This window comes from Mustelus asterias, chromosome 9 (genome assembly GCF_964213995.1).
Source record: "Mustelus asterias chromosome 9, sMusAst1.hap1.1, whole genome shotgun sequence".
Classification (NCBI taxonomy): Eukaryota; Metazoa; Chordata; class Chondrichthyes; order Carcharhiniformes; family Triakidae; genus Mustelus; species Mustelus asterias.
This window is the reverse complement of record NC_135809.1, coordinates 108,514,516-108,536,564: the sequence shown is the minus strand read 5'-3', so window position 1 is coordinate 108,536,564 and position 22,049 is coordinate 108,514,516. Positions and strand designations below refer to the sequence as shown.

At 41.8% G+C, this 22,049-nt stretch overlaps 1 protein-coding gene across 2 annotated transcripts in view; it reads left to right on the top strand.

Annotated features, from left to right (window-relative positions):
• Positions 1-302: 302 nt before the first annotated feature.
• plekha7b (pleckstrin homology domain containing, family A member 7b) overlaps positions 303-22,049 on the top strand; it is a 467,762-nt gene continuing 446,015 nt past the window's right edge. For both annotated transcript variants that reach the window (XM_078220764.1, XM_078220762.1), the window contains exons 1-3: positions 303-457; positions 583-659; positions 819-876. In XM_078220764.1, coding sequence (XP_078076890.1) covers positions 375-457; positions 583-659; positions 819-876 — 218 coding nt within the window. In that variant the 5' untranslated portion in view covers positions 303-374. The remainder of the gene's footprint in view (positions 458-582; positions 660-818; positions 877-22,049) is intronic.

The following is a 22,049-nucleotide window of genomic DNA, read 5'->3' as shown; positions in this document are numbered from 1 at the left end:
TCCTGTTATAATTTGTAGTTGAGTTTGATAAAATAAAAGTTAATAATCTGATGAAAGAATCATCTGATTCATTTGGTGTAATCTTGTAACAATACTGAACATTGCAGAATGATTTGAGTGCATAGTGAGTGATTGTTGCTTATCAGAATGTGTCCCCACCTCCTTCTCTCTCCTGGCAGCTGACGCGTTAATCGGCGCTAGTGCCTCTGTTAAAGGGATTGACCTCCAGCTTTTTTTTAAATGAGAGTTGTCATTTTCTGTCGGCGGGCACAAACCCGAGTTTGTTCCTTTAATCCCGCCGCGTCCTTACTTCAGGGGCCGATAATCCGGGAGGGAGAGCATTGAGAGTGGAGTTGAGTTTTCATGCCAGGATCATGGCGGCTGAGTTGAGGCGGGAGACGCTACCTGCTCACTGGTCTTACGGGGTCTGCCAGGATGGTCGGATCTTTTTCATTGAGTATGTTCCGCCCGCGGGCAACTTTCAGGCAGTCTCATGGCTAGAGGAAGCGCTGGGTGATTTCAGGTTGTTTTTGGAATTGCTGTTTTATTTGTGTGTCCCTTTCTTTGTTTTGTTTCCCGCAGCGATCAAACGCAAACCACCACTTGGTTACATCCACGGACAGGCGATCCTGTCAACTCCGGCCACATGATCCGATCAGGTGGGTCGACTTTAGTAACTTTATTTTTTTAAAAGCCGGCAGTTCCTGTTTATTAATTGATGTTGTCTGTAATTGAGAGGGACGCGGAGGTTCAAAGTTTCAGCCTCTAACTGGGGGTTTTCTCTCTTTATCACCCACCCACTATCCCTCTGACTCCAGATCTACCTCGGGGATGGGAGGAAGGTTTCACTGAAGAAGGAGCCAGCTACTTCATCAAGTGAGTTCTGCTGGGTGTTTTATTTTTTATTTGACTGAACTTGTAACAACTGAGCAGGTGAATCCCTGCCATCCACCTGCTGGGTGGATTTGCTTGCTCATTTTTTGTTTGAAGAAAACTGGTCTTTTATTGAATGTTTCAGTTGAAAGTACAAAGGTTAATCAAGAGGCGGAATTTTACTACCATTGGGTGTTTTGTGGCTGCTGCAAATATTTAAAGATTGCTGAGGCGATCATATGATTGTGGAATGTGAGCAACAGGTAGTCACGTGAAGTTTTACAACCTGTGAGGTTGATAGTTTTGGGTTGAGGCTGCTTTATAAAAAAACCTTTCTTTTACTTGTAGCGTTTGCTGGTATCATTTTAAGAAGAAAACGTGTGTGTAAAATGCAGCACCCGAGTGAAAAGGAAAGCAGAGAGACATTCTCCCTCCTGTTCCAAAGTCATTCAGACTGTTGTATTGGTCGGTTTGGTGAAACTGCAAAAGAAAATAATGCAGTGTGCAAACTCACAGCACAGCTCCGCGTCTCTGAGACTTATGAATGGGGGGTTGGTATGGTGGGCACAAGGGGGAAATTATGAATTGTGTAGACTGCCACTAGTTATGCAGGAGGTGTTAATGTCCACTTTGTCATTTCACCAATACAGCGTTGTAATGACAATATGTATACTTCTTTCTACATTGCAATTTGTATGGTTGTTATGGCGACAGGCAATCCCTTGCAGTGAATTACTCAGTGAATAATTCAAACCGAAACTGCTCTCTTTTCCACTCTGCAGTTCCCCCCCCCCCCCCCCTTTTTTAAAAGGAGCACAAGTGCTTGTTTTTAGAAATATGTTACTGGAACTCTTGTGTGAAATGGTGCCTCGTTTTTAAAAAAAAATCTGCATGCGTGAAGCCTAAATGTGAATTATGAGATGGTTTCTCAGATGAGAGGTGTCTTCTGCTATCGTATAACCTACTGGAGTATTTACATCTCTCATTTGAAGCACAAATTAGATTTTGTTCTGCATCTCATTATTAGCTATCCAACAGTTTCCTAATGTTCAAAAAAGGCTGTGCTTAAAAAGCACCTAAAAACCATTGGTGATTTATCTGACAATGTAGATGTAAAATTTGTGTTCTAAGCAGGATGTTGGTGTTGTAGCTACTAGTTTTCTTCATTGTCCAGTAAACTACCAGGTTCTTGGTAGTTATTGTTTAACTGCTGATTATTTAGGCAATAAAACCAAATGCTGGAAAATCTCAGCAGGTCTGGCAGCGTCTGTGGAGAGAAAAGCAGAGTTAATGTTTTGAGTCTGTATGATGCTTTTCCAGAGTTGCTGGAGAGACGTCAAGTGTTAACATCTGGCGGCGCATGGCACCTAGTGTGGAGCTCCGGGTACAGTGAGAATAGCAGTCCAGGAGTGTTTTGTCCTGGAGTTTCTTGTAACCCTGGGTGGATTCAGAACATGAGGGATGGAAACTCGGAGACAATTGCTGAGAAAGGAAATGTGGCTGTGGAAGCAAGTTTTGTTAAGTGCATGTGGCTTCATATGTCGTAACTCACTGGATGGTGCATATGTCTGCATGGGTTTCCTCCCATGGTCCAAAGATGTGTGGGTTAGGTGGATTGACCATGCTAAATCGCCCCTTAGTGTCAGGGGGACTAGCAAGGGTAAATGCATGGGGTTTTGGGGATAGGGCCTGGGTGGGATTGTGGTTGGTGCAGACTCGATGGGCCGAATGGTGGCCTCCTGCATTGTAGAGATTCTATGATTCTTCTGTGTCCTTGTGACAGGCTCCAAAGATGTGGTGTTATTATTTCAGTTTTGAATGGCATGGATTAGTAAAGGGCTTAAGTTTGATAGCAAGGCAATTGTTACTGACTGCAAGAATTTAATATGAACAAACGCCATTAAATTCTTCAGCAGCATTGGTTTAGTTAAGTTCCAAATATTACGTTAAGTCTCTACTTGTTGGGCTGCAGGTAGTACCTATAAACAAGAAAAGTAGATTTATATCTGATAACCATCAGAACTATTTAATTCAAAGCATGATAAATATCTGTAATGATGCACCTTTTTTTTGAAGGTGTTCAAAGAAAGGCCATGTAGATATTTGGTTAGAATTCCAGAAGGATGTGCTTCAGTAGGACAAATGCTCTTTTCCCATCAACTTTCCTTTTTGTTGTAAGCATTTGACTGTGTAAATCACAAAGACCTATGGAGTGTGCTGCTGAAATTTGACTGCCTACAGAAATGTATCACTGTCCTCCACCTACTTCAAGGCAGCTTGGTGGCAATGACGAATTGTTGCTGTATATGTCTGCCTTTGTTGAGAGGAGGCTCCCAAGATCAGGGAAATTGTCCATGTTTTCCAGGATCTTGCTATTGATCGTAATTGACAGGAGGAAGTGTTTTGCTGTGAGGACTGGTTAGAAGACTTAGTTTTCCAAGTGTTAGTGAAAGGCTTATTTTTGTATATGCCTCCGAGAGGAATTGACCATGACCTGGAGCTCAGTTTCTGAGTGAACACACTCGCATGCACTATTTGCATACTGGAGCTCTGTGACTGAGGTTAGAGTGGTGTTGGTTTTAGCTCAGCTTTGACCAATTGAGGAAAAGAATATTTGGAGTTGGGCTCTCAAACTCGAGGTTAAGGTCAAGGTTTACCAGGCAGTATTGATTCTATGCTTCAGAGACTTGGACAATTTACTGCAGTACCTCCAAACTACTGGAGACTAAATGGCACAAGATCCTCCAAATCCAGTGGCAAGAAAGGTGGTCCAACAGTAGCATCCTCTCCCAAACTTCAATGCTGGAAAAGTTGGTGCTAATCTCCAGCTCTGCTGGGTGGGCATGTTGTGAGCGTACCTGACTCCCGAAGCAACTGCTCTTCTTGGAACTCAGTCATGGTAGAAGCCTCCCAGACTCCAAGAATGGCAGAAACTCTTTTGGGCTGTTCTCAAAACATAATTGAAGAGATCAAACATCTCTGACTCATGAGAGTCACTGGTTGTGACCAACCAAAATGAAGAAGACTCATTTGGGAAAGTACTGGGCACATTGAGGGACTTCGTCAAGAACATGCAGAGGTGAAGACAAGGTGTCATAGAATGTGCACAAACCTCCAAATAACCCATCTACCCAAACCTTCAAGCACTACCTGCTCCACATGCGGCACAGTCTGCAGTTCATGCATAGGACTTATCAGCCATCTTTGAACCCATCAAACTGGAGTAGAAGCAAGTTATCTTCTATTGAGGCACTGCCCAAGTGAAAGAAGACCTCTGGTTAATTTGGTAATCTTGTGGCTGGTTCAAAGTGCAGATGCTGAAATTAACATGCCAGTTTTTTTTTGTGGTTCTTGTACCAACTGAATAGAGACACACTGAAATGTTTATTTTTGAGCAGACAACCAGCTTGTCCCTCTATGCTGTCCACTGAAATGGTTTTTTCTGCCTCTGTGTGCCCCTCTCAGATTGCATTATGGGTGGCACAAGCTGCACTGGCTCCTGTTTGTTTTTAAATGACGACAAGCATTGATGGGTAGCTAAAATCCTTCAAACGCTTGAGGCAGGAGCAGGCTTTTAACCCAGGTTATGAATGTACATGATCAATTGATAGCAAACAAAGTGGAGGAGAGTGTGAGGCAGGTCAGGATTCCTGGGGGAATAAATCTACAGTCTTCCGGCAAGGGCTGAATGAACCAGGCCTTTGCATGCAATTAGATGCATCATGGATTTGCGAGTATACCTGACCATAGGGACATAGATAACATGATCCTCCTGTCTCTTGTGGCCAAGGGTTAGGTCACTTGCTGGCCTGGCTGTTTCTAACTCTGTCTGAGAGTGAGGTTTATTTGATTCTCTGGCAATGGCTCCAGTTAATTATGCCTTGACAATCCATGCCTTCCTCATCCCCCATCAATTGGTGCATATCCTTGATCTGGGCTAACTGTTTGTCCCCAGTGTCGTAGGATTGGAGAATTCCGGCTGTCAGTTAATGATACATTTGGTGTCCTATATTACCTGTAACCCACCACCTATCAGAAATTCCATTATCTAGATGAGTTAGCCAGAATCAACAAGGTTATTGAAATAATTGCCACATGAGCAGCGTGACTGAGTGGGAGTAAGAAAATTATCCATTTGCCCAAAAAGTGGACAGTTTGGAACAAATGTTTTCTTTAGGTCACTTTTTAGTCCTCTCTCTCATGCAACTGTTTGAATATTGGGTATAGCTGCAGCTCGGGTTCATTGCCCCCTTCACTTTCACTAAATGCTTTTTGCATGATGTGTCAGGTTAGAGTTTCCATTTCTACAGGCAAAACGTATTGAATTGGAACACGTGATTCTAAATTATCAATAAAACATCCTGTTATCCAACACAGCACAGAGAGGTTTTAAACTATTCGGATGACAAGGGCCTTGGCTGCAAGGTTTTTATGCAAGTATGTTTTCTTTTGAGTTTTGCAAATGGGCATGGTGGCGCAGTGGTTAACACCAGGGATCTGGGTTCAATTCCTGGCTTGGGTCACTGTCTGTGGAGTTTGCATGTTCTCTCTGTGTCTGCATGGGTTTCCTCCCACAGTCCAAAAGATGTGCAGGTTAGGTGAATTGACCATGCTAAATTTTTCCCCCGTGTACCTGAACAGACGTCAGAATGTGGCAACGAGGGGATTTTCACAGTAACTTCATTGCAGCGTGAATATAAGCCTACTTGTGACACTAATAAATAAACTGTTACTTTATTCAGATTTGAATTGATTCTGAAAGCTGTCATATATATTCATGATTTTACAATTAATTTTAATTCTTTATAATTTGTAGAATGTACCAGATATAAAGATTTGTGCTGATTTTTAGATTTTGATTGTGACAGATCTGTGTTTTATTCAATCTGTGAATTTAGGCTTGGGCAGGAACTTGTTTTTGTTAAAGTAATTCCACCTCATTTTGATATTTTCCTGCCTTAAGTGTCATATTAGGTAGTATGATAGCATTGTAAAACCCTCCACTTACTCTCTATATATTTTTCTCCTTTTTCTGATAGAAAGGAATGGCCATTCTTTGCAAATAAGTATTTTTTCTTCAGCCATTTTCCCTAATGTTGGGGATCAAAAGATGCATTCATTCCCAGGCTTCACCTAGTCACTTATACAAGTATTGCTCCTATCTTTTGTCACTCTTTTCCTGTTGCTCCACATACACACAGACATCCGGATGTGTATCTCCTACAAACATCTCGATGTGTTTTTCCTAACTTTTCTTATCCACCCAAATGTTCTATTCTCTCCCTCTTGATGCTTGAAAATCATATCCATATCATCACTATAGGAAAGGAGTAAACTACTTACCTTCTGTGCTAGTTCTGCCATTCATTAAGATCATTGCTGATCCGCAACCTCTTTCCATATACCTTAATATTTTTGGTCAATGATTCATTCATCTCAGTTTTTAAATTAATTGAGCTACAATCAACTGCTATTTGCAGGAAACACTTCCAAACTTGTGCAACCTTTTTTGTGAAGAAGCATGTCCTAATTTTACCAGAAAATTCTGGTTGTATTTTTTTAGATTATATCTTAGTCTCAGACTACACAGCTAGTGGAAATGGTTTCACCCAATCTACCCTAATCTGTGTTCCCCTGAAACATCTTCTGAACACTTTTTTAGCAAATCATCCCATAACCTTCTAAATTCCAGAATGCAATCCTAATTAGTTTAATTTCTCATTGTCGCTTAACCCCCTTCAACTCCAGATATTGTTTTACTAAAGCTACACTGCACTCCCAACAAGGCCAACATATCAAATTGTGAGTGTAAGCTCATGTTTCATAGCTCTGTGTGTCAGAACTTCAGAGTAGTACCTACTATGCCTCCTAGACAATATCTTGCAGAAATTAATTTCTCCCTGCAATACATTCCCTCCTTTATTGCTAATCTGAAGCCAAGCAACTGTACCCTAAAGGATACAGTTATTGCACGTTTCTCCAGCTGTAATATACTGTGACTGTTCTGCAACTTGTATTTTGTTCCATTTTAATGTAATTTGTATTGCTAAGCTTTTGTTAACGGGGCAAACTCAGAGTACCCCAAAACATAATGGGGGAGGGGAGGAAGCCAACTAAACCCCAAGTTGTGCATGTGTTGTAACGAGTGCTCTATACATGTGATCTCTACACTATAGATCCCAGAAACAAACCAGACCTTGAATTTCAAAACCTGTTCCTTTTTTTTTGTGTGCAATTGTTTCAATAAATCTAAAGCATTGAACCAGAAGTTGGATATTGTTGAATGGTTTTTATGAAGCAGTTATATTCCGCGTGTAACTCATTATCAGATGTTTACTTGCTGTCATGGTAAACATGTAGGAAATATACTTTATTTGTATCTGTGGCTTCTTAAATATTTTTAGTTTGCTTGGGATTTTATAGGTGCAAATTGAAGATTTTATTTTCACACAGTAAAATATATATAAATGGCCTCTCCTCGGGGGATCTTTCTCTCTTGCTTCCATGTGCTTTTGGAAAATAAAAACTCTGTTTAGATTCTGATGTTTTGTGTAATGGCTTGTAAAATGGAATGAATTTTGAACATAAATGGAAACAGATAGTGAAAACAGTGTTGGGAGTGCAGCAGGAGTCTGTTTAATAATTTGAGGCATGAATGAGGCTGACAATACATGTTACATTGCATATTTTTGCACATCTTTCAGCTGTAATAGGCTGGAAAGTATACTAGAACAATCTAACAGATTGACATAAAAGGCAGTTATTCATTCAAAACCAGTAGACCTGTGTTTTTGTTTTTCCCCTCATTCCCTGTTGCTGCTGTTTGGTTCAATGGATTCGGAATTTGGTCTGGTACCTCATCCATTCTCCATCAACACGATCCCAATGTTTGGTGGAGGGGTTGCACCTCCTAGCTAAACTCAACTTGCATTTGCACCTAATGTCTAGCCAAGCAAAGTGACCAGGAATGAAACATGATTTTTTTTTTCCCCCCCTGTTCTCTTGTCTGGAATGCTGAGGCCAGTTCACATGACTATCTCAGTTGAGCCATGTTCAATCAAAGCGGATCATTATTGAGTTCATGATCTGTTTCATCAAGTGGCTCACTGAGCCCTGCAGAGTAGTAAAGTCATGAATTTGATTCCCGGTCTATGTTGCATTAGCTTACGTCGGGCACTGTGACAGTCAGGGTACTACAGCTCACTCACTCGTTCTGTTATGATGAACCAAATATGTTACATTCAAAATGGAATAATTCAGAAACAAAATGAACTTTGGAGGTGAGGAGAAACTGTCTCCTTAGATAAGGTGCTTTACGATGGTCACAGTGCTGGACTGAACATTGTAGAAAGAAAACGAAAATGAAATTTGTTGAATGTACTGAAATCACTACAGCTTGGATGCAGAACCCTTCCTTTGTCGGTGATTTAATTCCTGGCACAATTTTAAAGTTCGCTGAAGTTGGTGAAAAATCATTTCAGGAATGTGTATCCAAATGAAGTGGAAAATTAACACTCACATGGTTCTACTTGTCATGTTTAAACATTAATCCTGATTCACATGGTTGGTCTTGGTAGGTCTCATTCACCACATTGGTCTGTGATTTGGGGAAGGATTTATAATTTTGCTACATGATTATGTTGCTGCACTGATGGCTCAGTCACTAAGTGCATGTTACAGTCTTTTAATGAAACCTGCAAACTCCCAAATTCCGTACTCTATTTCAACTACCTGTGGGCACAAACCAGTGGAGTAGTTCAGCAGGACACCAGGGTGCCTGCGTAAACGCTGTGCAGGATTGCACAATCGCATATTGCCCTATTATAATAGAAACTGTTTAAGTGCCGTTTATAAAGATGTTCAGGATACAATAGATATCTGATAAGTCATCTTATCCTTTAAAGTACGTTGCTTGCTTTTCCCTCACTGATCTTTCATTTCTCCTTTCTTACATTCAGCCATGCACTATTTTTCTGTGCTGTTTGGCTTGAGTATAGCTGGAAACTGTGTTCATATATTGCAACGTATGTGATTTTGTTCTGATAAGTGAATGACATATTTATTTTCAAACACACAAATTAATTCTTGAAGGAAATATCTTTCCAGTGCTACAGAAAACAAATTATCTTTTATATAGCACCTTTTAACAAAAGTTACTTCACCAGGGTATTATAAAACAGAATGTGACACCAAGCTACAAGGAGGAATTTGGAGTTAGTTGGGGAGACTCTGGAGCTAAATATGATTGCTGGGATTCCACACCCAGCTTTGTGGGGATAGGCACCCGCGAGTACCCTACAATTTTCATGGGGTCTGGCCAGCTTTTAAAGGATTCGTGGTTCACGGCCTTTCAGAGGGATCATAAACAATTGTGTGAATGAGAGAACCTCTTGAAACGTAAGTGCAAAAGTTCTTGCTTATGCCCTTTCAATCACTCACCATGGTACCTCATACCCTCCATGCCAAGCTATTTCCATGCCCATTCACTCGCTATTCACTCGACAGAACCAATGAACCACATAGAAATGAAGATTTGTGAAAAAGCATTTTTTTAAAGAAATCATTCGTAACTTTTTTTACTTTCTTTAAAAAAACTCTTTTTACTCCAGACTTATAAAGTGACAATCATCAAGACCCTTTAAATTATCAATAGCAGGATCTGAAAGCATTCAAAACCTCTTTATTTTGTGTAAATGAACACTGTACAATTGACAGAATAAATCATAGAGTAAGACCTATGTTTTCCATGGGGTACAGCTGTTTCAAGAGACTAATGGATGTGTTTGGACTCTCAGCTAAGCCTCATTATGCATAGTTGGCTGAGAGATCAGAAATGCGACTAAAGGTAATCAAAAGCTTGGTCAAAGTGATAGGTAATTATAGAATTCCTACAGTGCAGAAGGAGGCCATTTGGCCCATTGAGTCTGTACCAACCACAATCCCACCCAGACCCTATTTCCGTAACTGCTAATCCCCCTGAAACTGGGGTTAATTTAGCATGGCCAGTCAACCTAACCCGCACATCTTTGGACTGTGGGAGCAAACCGGAGCACCCTGAGGAAACCCACGCAGATGCGGGGAGAATATGCAAACTCCACACAGACAGTGACTTGAGGCTGGAATTGAACCTGGGTCCCTGGTGCTGTGAGGCAGCAGTGCTAACTACTATGCCATGAGGGAAGTTATTCTAGAGCTTGGGCAGCTGAAGGAGTTGTCTCTAAAGGTGGAGAAGTTAAAATTGGAGATGCACAAGAGGCCAGCATTCAGGGAATCCAGATATCTGGAGGGTTGTGGGACTGGAGATGATTACACAGGATTGGAAGGGTGAGGTCACGAAGGGATTTGAAAACCAGGATGAGAATTTTAAAGTTAAGACATTTCTTGATTTGGTTGTTTAATTCATGTTCAATGGATGGTGATCGGGGCTTGATAAACCAACAGTTATAAAAAGTGAAATTTTGCCCATTGGTTTTCTCTGGGATTGTTCGGTAAATTTGGTTCTGTTGGTTTGTTCATCTCCACAGGGATCATGACCCCATCCTTTCTACAAAAAAATCAACCAGCATCTTTGCTGCTCCCTGTTGGTTTTGCATTCATTCCGCCTGATCACTCCCGCATAGAATTTTGGTTGTCATATGATTTTAAAAAAAAATACAGATGCAATGAGGACTGTGTGAAATGATTTGTAAGGATGGTACTGGAACTGTGAAACATACCTGTTAGGAAGAGATGAACGTGAATAGGCTGGTTCATTCTTTTCTCTGGAAAAGGGAAGAGGTGACCTATTAGAGGTCCTGAAAATTGTTTTGATTGAGTTGACTCGGTGAGGGTCCTCCCTCAACTAGCAAAATAAGAGCCTGTTGATTTGAGATGGTGGCCAAGACACAGAAGGAAATTGAGGAAGAAACATCTTTTCCCAGCGTGCTGAGGATATGTAACTGTTACCATGGAGTAGTTGAGGTGTTTAGCGGACACTGTTATTAAAAATAAGGGGTTGCCCATTTAAAGTGGGGATGAGGCGAAACTCTTGCACTCAGAGGTTTGTGAGTCTTTCTTGAAAAGGTGATGAGAGCAGAGCCTTGGTATATTTTTAAGGTAGAGGTAGATAGATTCTTTGTAAGCAGGGGGGTGGTAGATTATCGGGGGTGGGTAGGATGCAGATTTGTGGTTGCATGATATTAAATGGAGCAGGCTTGAGGGGCTGAATGGCCAACTGCTGCTTCTGCTTGTTCATATGTGATTCAAGGAGAGGGCTAGATAAGCATACAAGATAGAAGGGAATTGAGCATCATAGTCAGATGAGGAAGGATAGAAGAAGGCTCAAGTAGAGCATAAATGTCAGCTTGACTATTTGGGCCAACTGTGTATTTTTTTTTCATTTGCTGACCTGTACTGTACTTTCCCCAAACTTTGACAAAACATCATATTAAGTGGGATTAATTCCAAGAATGAGTCACAATATTTGTTTCTTTAAAAAAGTAATATAAACACCTAGATGTTACTGCAGTGGTCGTATCACCAGTGCACAAATTAATCCAAATTAATTTTTTCTCTTTCCTGAGGGTGCTCCGATTAATACTGCTTGGGACTTGCTGGTTAATATGCACAGTGCATTTGTTTATTTGAACCATCAGCAGAGATGACAATGGAAACATTTCTGAGATTGTTTAACTTGGTGAGTGGGACTGCAATAAAATAAACTGGGCAACACCTCTCTCCTTGCCCAATTTTGCTGCTACTGTCGCAGACTTTTCTGATCCACGCAAAAATGAATTTGAAGTCGAACCGTGTATCTGTTGGATGTGAATAATTTATTGCCCACTTTTACATAATTACCAACTACAAAATGTAGGGAACTGTGTTTTATATGCTGAACCTATTTACTACTGTGGTTACAGACCTTCATTTAAAAAAAAACAATTTCAACTTTTCAAGCTTGAATTTGTTTTGAGTATGAGGTTCTTGCATTTGTTTTCTTGGAAATAATAGGCCTATGATATTTTTAAGTATGAAATTAATGTAGAGTAGTTTGTGCTCAGCTGATGATTTCCAGCATTGTTTCCCTGGAACAAGAAAGGTCTTTACTTTTGTTGCTGAACATCAATTCTGTTGTTGGGCTTTGTCTGTTCCTTGAACACACTTTTTCTTTTTGCGATCTGAGATTCTTTGCTACTGAAATAGAATATTCTCCATAATCCAAGTCTTTGGGAAATCTTGTGAGCATTTTTTTACCAATATCTTTAGTCTACTGTGGTCTGTGACACACAGACCAAAGAGTTCACAGGTTCCATTGCATGAGTTTCCTTCTCTCTCCCTGCAGGGAGGCAGTGGAAGCATGATGACCAGACTCTGCTTCTAGACTAGATGCAAATAAATTTTGCCATCGTTCCCATTCTGATTGCTGACTAGTAACAAAAAACAAATCTCAGCAGGTCTGACAATACCTGTGAAGGGAGAACAGCTAACTTTTCGATTCTGGATGACCCTTCCTCAGAGCTGTTTCTTTCAGATTCCAGCATCCGCAGTAATTTGCTTTTATTTTGCTGCTATCTAGTGACTTTCACTGTTAGATGCATGTGTCCTGGCACAGAGCTAGGGTTGCAGCAGAGTCTGCTGCAAGGTCAGTATGCCAAGCTCGCCATCTCGCATTGCACGTGCATGAGCTACCCACATCTCCTTGGGGTTTGCAAAACTATATGCAGGAGGAATAAAGTTTGGAAGGAGAAAAAAAAGAAGAGCTTTCACTTGGTTAATGCTTCTTCGGTAATCACTTTTTTTTTCCTCATTTTTTTTTCATAGTTGTGAATGTTTCAATGTGCTAGAGGATTTGTTCCAAAAGCTTGAGGGTCCTCCATTCATATGAAGATCTAATCAGTGCTGTACAAGCATGAAGAATAGCTTTATGATGCTGTTTCCATGTGTGTGCCAGTTACATAAGCTAACCATTAGCTTGCCTCGAACAATTTCTTGGCATGAAATGAGCCTTTCTGATGTACAGAGTGAAAGAAGAAAATGTTCAAAATCAATACTTTGTGTTGCAGAAGGGCAACTTGATTGTGTTTGTCACATCAGTGTGAACTGAGCCCGTCAACTTACCTACAAATAGAGTGCTCATGCTGAATAATGGTGTCAGCGGTGCAGAGGTTTACAGCACAGAAATAAGTTATTTGGGCAGTTTTCTCTGTTCTGGCTCATTTTTACTAGTGATAGAAACCTCATTGTTCTCTAATCATCTTCCTACTTGAAATTTGTATTGATCCAGGGACCCAGGTTTGATTCTAATCTCTGGTAACTGTGTGGAGTTCGCATGTTCTGTCTATGTCCAGTGGGTTTCCTCCCACAGTCCAACGATGTGCAGGTTGCGTGGATTGGCCATGCTAAAATTGCCCCTAGCTTGAAGGTTAGGTGGAATAGCTATGGTGGAAGTACTGAGTTGTGGGGTCGGAGCTGGGGTGTGGGCCTGGGTGGGATGCTCTTTGGAGGGTTGGTGCAGATTCAATGGACCAAATGGCCTCCTCCTGCACTGTAGGGGTTCTATCATAGCAATGGTCTCTGTTTCAGTCATGCGATATGGTCAATCAATCCATGCTCTGACAAGCCTCCAGTGTAAGTACATAGAAACTAGAAGCAGGAGTAGGCCATTTGGCCCTTCGAGTCTGCTCTGCCACTCATTTTGATCATGGCTGATCATATTCAATATCCTGATTTTCCCCCCCTTCTACCGGAGCTTAACCATCACTGCTACCGCCCATTCCGAGTGGTAAGCACCCTGTTTTTAAAAAAAAAACCCAGACCCTTTGGAGGATACATAATTAGGAGTTGAGCAGGTAGACTTTAGAACCAATGGCTTTTCTTACACCTGATTCCCAACAGTGGAATTCAGAACTCTAACCCAAAATAGACGTTCTTAAAAGATGAATTTTAAATCTTCACAAGTTACCTAAAGCCTCCACTACCAGGACTAGACGATGCCTTGATGAAGCACTAGCCCAGGTTTAAAAGAAAATGAGGCAGGGAAGACTGCCCCTAGCTGTGTGTCAGATATTCCAATGTGAAGGAGAGAATGAATATATATATTTCTTTACTTCCAATTCTTCCTTCATAAGACCACATAAAAAAAATGAAATGGAATTCATTTCTTTCTCGTGTCCATGAGGCGATTATAATGAGGCGAAAAACCTCACATTTTTATAAAATATACATCCTCTCAGATACTTTCTAAAATTTTAAAGCTGGACAGTGACTGTTTAAAATGACAAAAGCTCTGTCCGGTTGGGACCTTCAAACAATAGGAGCTAATCGGCTAGTTTCAGAGGTTTGCACCTCATAATCTTCCAAGTGGGACAAACAATCTCTGGACTGCCAAAATACAAAAATAGGAATTATACAAAGGCAATCCACATTTCATAAGCTAGGCATAGCCACCGGGGTCTACTAGTGTGCCAGTACAAAGAGCCCTGCAACCTCTCTTTCAAATTCTTAATGGTTGGAACATTAACATCTCAGGAACCCAACCCAAACGAATATACAGTCTCTGTCAAAACCAAAACGGAGAGGTAGATTTCATGTGACAAACCCCTCCCTCCCCCAACAGCTGGGAGATATTGTCCTGCTGTGCTGCAAATCAGTCTGCTATCTTCCATGTAAAAGGGGCTCTGTCCAGGTTTGAATGTCTGGTCCCATCTACTCTGTTTCTATTGGAACTTCTATACTCTTGCCTACAAGACTAATTCATCTCTGCATGCCTATCTCATCATGGCCATCATCTCTACTGTATTATCCAGCATCAATTTTCAACCTGCCAGCCTGTGATCTGGATTCTGGACTCACTTTTTTTAAAAGTAAAAGTAAAGTTTATTTATTAGTGTCACAAGTAAGGCTTACATTAACACTGCAATGAAGTTACTGTGAAATTACCCTGAACATGAAACAGTCAGTCTTTACTCTCTACTCTTTGCCCTGGAAATCTTTATTTCTCTATCCCTCCTTTATTGTATGTACAGGGGCTATGTAGCGATGCTCCCTCCTACGTTTTGAATATGTGCAAATGAACCAACTCTCTAAGTTGATGCTATCTCAAGTTTGCTGAAGTTATTAATAGAAAATTGGATCACGCCAAAGTCGAGGGGTTGGGAAATCCACCACTGCTTATAAAGTGGGAAATCAAAATCAAATCACCTTTCTGTTCATAGACAGTTGGGGATGGGGGCGGTGGTCAGGGAAGAGGAGAAACCAATAGGACAAATCCTCCAGTCTCCAGATTGTTGGAGACTAGACATACAGAAGTTTCAACTTCTTCTAATGGACAATTCCCCCATTCCCTTGGACCCTCTGTGAATGTCTTCAACTTTGAGTTATTGCTCGAGACTTTGGACAGTTCCAATATAGTTACCTGGATAGGAGCCCAGGAAGTACTAAGACAAATTAAAACCTAGTCTAACTCTTGGGTAACTACACAACTGACACTCCATCACCTCCCCAACAACCATACTGATTCAACCAACCAACTATCCCTCTGTGCACTCCCCACCTAATTACCCTCCTGACCCTATAACCAACACCCCCCCCCCCCCCCCCCCCCCCCAACACCATCCAACCATACCCAACTACCCTCCCAACAAGCTGGCTATCCCTGACCTGATTATTCCCTCCCCAGCCCAACTACCCCCACCCACTTGCACACCTAATCCCCCATACACTCACCCAACTCTCCATTCACCCACTAACTCATTCACTAACATTCAAACTGAACATATAAACTTACAATACAGCAACCAGGGCTGTAAAAAGGGACATCTCCTGTCTTCCCAGCTCTACTCCATTCTGACAGGACTCCCTGGGGAATGCTGTGCTGTGGATTTCTTTAAAAGCCAACTTCCGAAGACCTCTGGAGAAACACACAACAGCTTTGAGTCGGGGAAATTTACAAGGGCAATGACAATCTGATGACCATCGTCGTTGCTCAGAAAACCCAAGCCAATATACCTCAAAAAAAATAAAAGCATTTCAACAAAATTTAGAATATGGTTTGGCCCAAGGAAGAACTGATTCATCTTTGGCGAGTATTTGGATCCAGATTTAGGAGTTTTTTGAAGGATGTATTAATGCAGAGATATTGCGAGTTAACTTTTTAGAAGTAATGTTGTGTTGTTTGAGAACATTGTGGACTGTCTCAGCTGCTGTGGCAGAATTTCTCACAGCTGTAAAAGCATGAGCAGAGTTTTCAGAGCAGGTTGTTGGAGGTGGATTATCCTACAGCTTCAGTGAGATGGAAGCTCTTGATGGAACCATTTATTTTTTCAGCTTTGTAATTACAAAGCATCAAACAGGCTTCAAGGAACAGCTGCATTATTGTAATAACGTGAACACAGTATAGCAAAGATATGTGCTACTGAGTATCCTCTTCCCTAGTTAAAAGAAAATGACTGCTAACTTCATCCAGGGCCATCATTTTAAGGTGCATGACTCCAAGTTGCTGCTGTTAGGTCCTCAGAATCCAGCACATGGTTGATAAATTTATGACTACCCTCAATAGTGTACCCGCTAGGTCTTGATGGAAGCAAGTCCCACTTATGGGTCCAAGTCTGGGTTGGGGCAATCCAAAAACAAAAGTTTCTTGTGAAGTGGTTCGAAGCAGTCCCTCGATTTCCGATTACATTTATTAGTGACTGTCTTGTATTTATGGCTTCTAGCTTCACACTTCCCGCGAGTAAAATATTTTTTCTATTTCTACCCTATCAACTTTTCAATCTTCTCACAACCAGGAACTCCTTCCTTCCCATCATCTATCCACCTTCCACCCAACCCTGATCAGAGTCAGCATTCAAAAGATATGGAGCACTAAGAGCAGATTAATTTAATCTTTTTAATTATTTAATTACAGAGACAATCTGTTAAATTAAGGTTGCTGTGATTATTGGCAGCAAAGCTCTTGTATATTAAGCAATTTATTTGGTTAATTCTTCCTGGTTTCCATACAGAAGATCCATTTGATGTTTCTTGTTTTTTGCCCGAAGAATAGTCATTTAAAAAAGTTTACAATAGAGTTTAATTGCTGAAGGAGAGTCGTCATTTCCTGGGATGGGGTAAGTGATGAGACTTTTCTCCCAACACATGACTCTGCTTTGATGACCCCCCACCCCCCCCCTTCCAGGTTGAATAGCATAGCTTGTCAAGACACAGTTAAATAATCCTTTTACCCGGTTGAGGTACCAGAGGGCTGCTAATCAGAGGTCAGAGGTAATAGCGGATGTGTTAGTGGTTATTTATCAAAATCCGTTGGATTCTGGAGTAGTGCCGGCAGATTGGAAAACGGCTAATGTTACGCTGCTGTTTTAAAAAAGGAAGTAGACAAAAGGCGGGTAACTACAGGCTGGTTTGCTTAACGTCTGTAGTTGGGAAAATGCTGGAATCCATCATTGAAGAAGAAATAGCAGGCCATCTGGATAAGAATGGTTCGATTAAGCAGACGCAGCATGGATTCATGAGGGGAAAGTCATGCTTGACGAACTTGTTGGATTTTTATGAAGATGTGACTAGTGCGGTTGACGGAGGGGAACCGGTGGATACGGTGTTTTTGGATTTCCAAAAGGCGTTTGATAAGGTGCCTTTGAAGAAGATTGGGTCACACGGAGTTGGGGGTAGGGTGTTAGCGTGGATTGGGGATTGGCTATCCGACAGGAAGCAGGGAGTCGGAATAAATGGGTGCTTTTCTGGTTGGCGGATGGTAACTAGTGGCGTGTCGCAGGGGCCTCAACTATTTACCATTTATATAGACGATCTGGAGGAGGAGACTGAGTGTAGGGTAACAAAGTTTGCAGACGACACAAAGATAAGTGGAAAAGTGAATCGTGTGGAGGGCGTAGAAGGTCTGCAGAGAGATTTAGACAGGCTGAGTGAGTGGGTGAGGATCTGGCAGATGGAGTATAACGTTGGCAAATGCGAGGTTATTCACTTTGGAGGAAATAATAGCAAATTGGATTATTATCTAAATGGAAAAAAATTACAACATGCTGCTGTGCAGAGGGACCTGGGGGTCCTTGTGCATGAGACGCAAAAACCCAGTCTGCAGGTGCAACAGATGATCAAGAAGGCAAATGGGATGTTGGCCTATATCGCAAGGGGGATAGAATATAAAAGCAGAGATGTCTTGCTGCATCTGTACAGGGCATTGGTGAGGCCGCAACTGGAATACTGTGTGCAGTATTGGTCCCCTTATTTGCGGAAGGATATATTGGCCTTGGAGGGAGTGCAGAGAAGGTTCACCAGGTTGATACCAGAGATGAGGGGTATTGATTATGAGGAGAGACTGAGCAGATTGGGTTTGTACTCGTTGGAATTTAGAAGGCTGAGGGGGGATCTTGTAGAGACCTATAAGATAATGAAGGGGCTGGATAGGGTAGAGGTGGAGAGATTCTTTCCACTTCGAAAGGAAGCTAGAACTAGAGGGCACAGCCTCAAAATAAAGGGGGGTCAGTTTAGGACAGAGTTGAGGAGGAACTTCATCTCTCAGAGGGTGGGGAATCTCTGGAATTCTCTGCCCACTGAAGTGGTGGAGGCTACCTCGTTGAATATTTTAAAATCGTGGATAGATGGATTCCTGATCGGTAAGGGAATTAGGGGTTATGGGGATCAGGCGGGTAAGTGGAACTGATCCACTTCAGATCAGCCATGATCTTATTGAATGGCGGGGCAGGCTCGAGGGGCTAGATGGCCTACTCCTGCTATTTCTTATGTTCTTGTGTTCTTAATCGCCTTCACAATGTAGCCTAGCAAGGAAGTGCATCTACCGGCACATTTTCACCTGTAGGTCTACATCTATGCTGTCACAGTAGAAGCAGTGCCCAAGAGTTTGTACACTGATCTGTTTTGTTAATTTTGTTTTGTAAATGATTAAAATTTACAAAAGTTTCCTGAAGTGTCCATTATGGATGGATCTTGGGGCAGTCCTGAAATGGAAAGCTGTGGGCATGTAAAAGAGTGAACAATATAGAAAAAATTGAATTCAGAACATTGTCTGCGTGAAGACTGATCAAAATATGGAGTGAATTCCTTGATAGGATGATGGAGGCAAACATGAGCTATTCAAATTGGCTCAAGCGATGGGAGGTCAGGGTGGGAAACTGTGATATATCCCAAATTGATAAATGGATCGAATGCTGTCCCGAATCTTTGTGACTTCCAAGTGCTACAGTCCTCTTTGTGCAGCTTGCTATGGAATACTTTGGATACTGTTGTTGGAATAGTGCAGAAAGTTGAGAGGGGTAATGCATGTGTTTTCCCCACATCTGTCCTTGAGATTGATGAAGCTATTGGGGTTGCAGAATCTGGCTTTTCTTTATGTTGTAGTATTTCTTGTGCAAGATTAACATGCTACAGCTGTAGGTGGTAAACCGAAATAGAAGTGTTATGTCTCCTCGGATTTCATTAGATGTAATTACAAAAATCTGGGTTACTGAAAGTTACATCTTTGAAAGAAAAGAATCCCATTTCTATTGCATCTTTCATGACCACCGGATATCTGAAAGCACTGTATAGCTGGCAGCTGCATTTCCTACTTTTACAACAATTTGTGCGCACAGTTTCCACAGGCAGCAATGTAGTAATGACCAGATAATCAGTTTTTGTGTTGATTTGCAGGATAAATAACAGCTAGGTCATTCGTGATAACTTCGCTGCTCTTCTGTGAAATCGTGCCATGGGATCTTTTACAGCCAGCAGAGAGGGCAGAAGGAGCCTTGGTTTGATGTTTCATCCAAAAGATGTGGAGATGCTGGCGTTGGACTGGGATGGGCACAGTAAGAAGTTTCACAACGCCAGGTTAAATTCCAACAGGTTTATTTGGAATCATGAAGGAGCAGTGCTCCGAAAGCTTGTGATTCCAAATAAACCTGTTGGACTTTAACCTGGAGTTGTGAAACTTCTTCCTCATCCAAAAGATGCCACCTGCAGTGGGCAGCATTCCCACAGTACCACACTGAATGAAGCAAAAGCCTCTGGATTTTTGTGCTCCAGTCTTAAAAGGTGGGATTTGACCCCAGAACCCCAGTTTGATAAGTGAATAGTGGAATTATTCAGTCAAGGTATTCATTGACCAGTTAATTGTCAGGTGCGGGAGGGGAAAAAACCTGAAAGATGTTGCATGATTTTGTTAGAGATCATTGAAATGTTTAGTGTGTTTCAGTGAGCTGTGTGTCACGGACGTATTGAACAGAAAATCCAATTGGGACTGTTGTTCCAGATTGCTAAACAGCAGCTTTCTGTTCCCCAGCCCACCCTCCCAAATCTGGAAAAGCTGTGGCTATTGGATAAGGATCAATACAGCTCAGTTGAAATGAAGATTTTTTCCAATGGCTCACTGAATCATCAGCTCTAGCCTGTGAAGAATAATTTATTCGACAAGATACTGGGAAGTGCCTGTTTCCTGTGGGATCCAAACCAAAACTTCTATCATGGAGTCAATATCTTCAGGAGAAAAGAAAGAAGGACTTGCATATATATGGTGTTTTTTTGACAATCACTGGATGTCCTAAAGCGTCTTTCTGCCAGTGAAATACTTTAAGTGTAATCATTGTTATAATCTAATACATTCTGGCTGTTGACACGGGGCGGCACGGTGACACAGTGGTTAGCACTGCTTCCTCACAGGTACCTGGGCTTGATTCCTGGCTTGGGTCACTATCTATGTGGAGTTTGCACATTCTCCCTGTGTCTGCATGGGTTTCCTCCGGGTGCTCTGGTTTCCTTCCACAGTCCAAAGATATGTAGGTTAGGTGGATTGGCCACGCTAAATTGCCCCTTAGTGTTAGGGGGACTAGCTAGGATAAATACATGGGGTTATGGGGACAGGGCCTGGGTGGCATTGTGGTCGGTGCAGACCCGATGGGCCAAATGGCCTCCTTCTGCATTGTAGGATTCATAGAAACCCTACAGTGCAGAAAGAGGCCATTTGTCCCATCGAGTCTGCACCGACCACAATCCCACCCTAGCCCTACCCCCATATCCCTACATATTTACCCGCCAATCCCTCTAACCTACGCATTTCAGGACTCTAAGGGGCAATTTTTAGCACGGCCAATCAACCTAACCCGCACATCTTTGGACTGTGGGAGGAAACCGGAGCACCTGGAGGAAACCCACGCAGACACGAAGAGAATGTGCAAACTCCACGCAGACAGTGACCCAAGCCGGGAATCGAACCCAGATCCCTGGAGCTGTGAAGCAGCAGTGCTAACCACTGAGCTACTGTGCCGCCCCTAAGTCTGTGATTCTATTGTATGATTTGAGCTTAACGAACACTCAGCAGTGAAATAATGACCAGAAACATTTTTTGTGGTGGTGTTTGGGATAAATGTAGTCAGGACTTCCGGAATAACTCCCTGCTGTTCTTCGAAACTGAGCCCATCGGCTCACTCAGTTTGACATCTGATCTGAAAGACTGCACCTCCGACAAGTGTAGCATTCCCTTAGTACTGCACTGAGTGTCGACCTTGATTTTTCTGTTTGAGCCTGGACTTGAATCTGGAACTTTGTGATTCAGAGAGTGCTGTGAAAAGTAGGGAAGGAATGTAAAAGAATTGGTGACCTAGGTTATGTACATTAATGTTCTACTGTTAGCTTCAGATTGAGTGTTTTAAATATTCTAATGAAGTAGGAATCTGAATTTATACAATCGTGCTAAACTCTTACAAATGACTGGTTAGACCTCAGTTGGTGTACTGTGTACAATCCTGGGCACCGCACTATGGGAAGGATGTCAAGTTTTTGTAGAGGTTAACAGATTTACCAGGTTGGTAGCAAGGGTCAGGAACTTCATTTCTGTGGAGCGTTTAAGGAATTTGGGGATTGGTCCAGGAGAAAAAGACAGGTTAAGGGGAAATCTAATGAACCCATTGATGATTGCGGGATTTTGATTGAGCAGGTAGAGAGAATGTTTCCTCTGGCAAACATATCAGTCACCAAGAGGATGAGGATTTAAAATAATTGACAAAGTACTAGAGGGGAAACACTTGCGCTCAACATTAAGATCGGAAATGGGGTAGTGGAGTTGGATTTCATTGGAACTTCCATCGGCATGTACTGAAAGACTAATTTGTACGGTTGTGGGGGAGAAGTTGGGGTATGGGTCTGAATTGACAGTTCTTTCAAAGAGGCACAATGGCAGCTTCCTTTGCTGC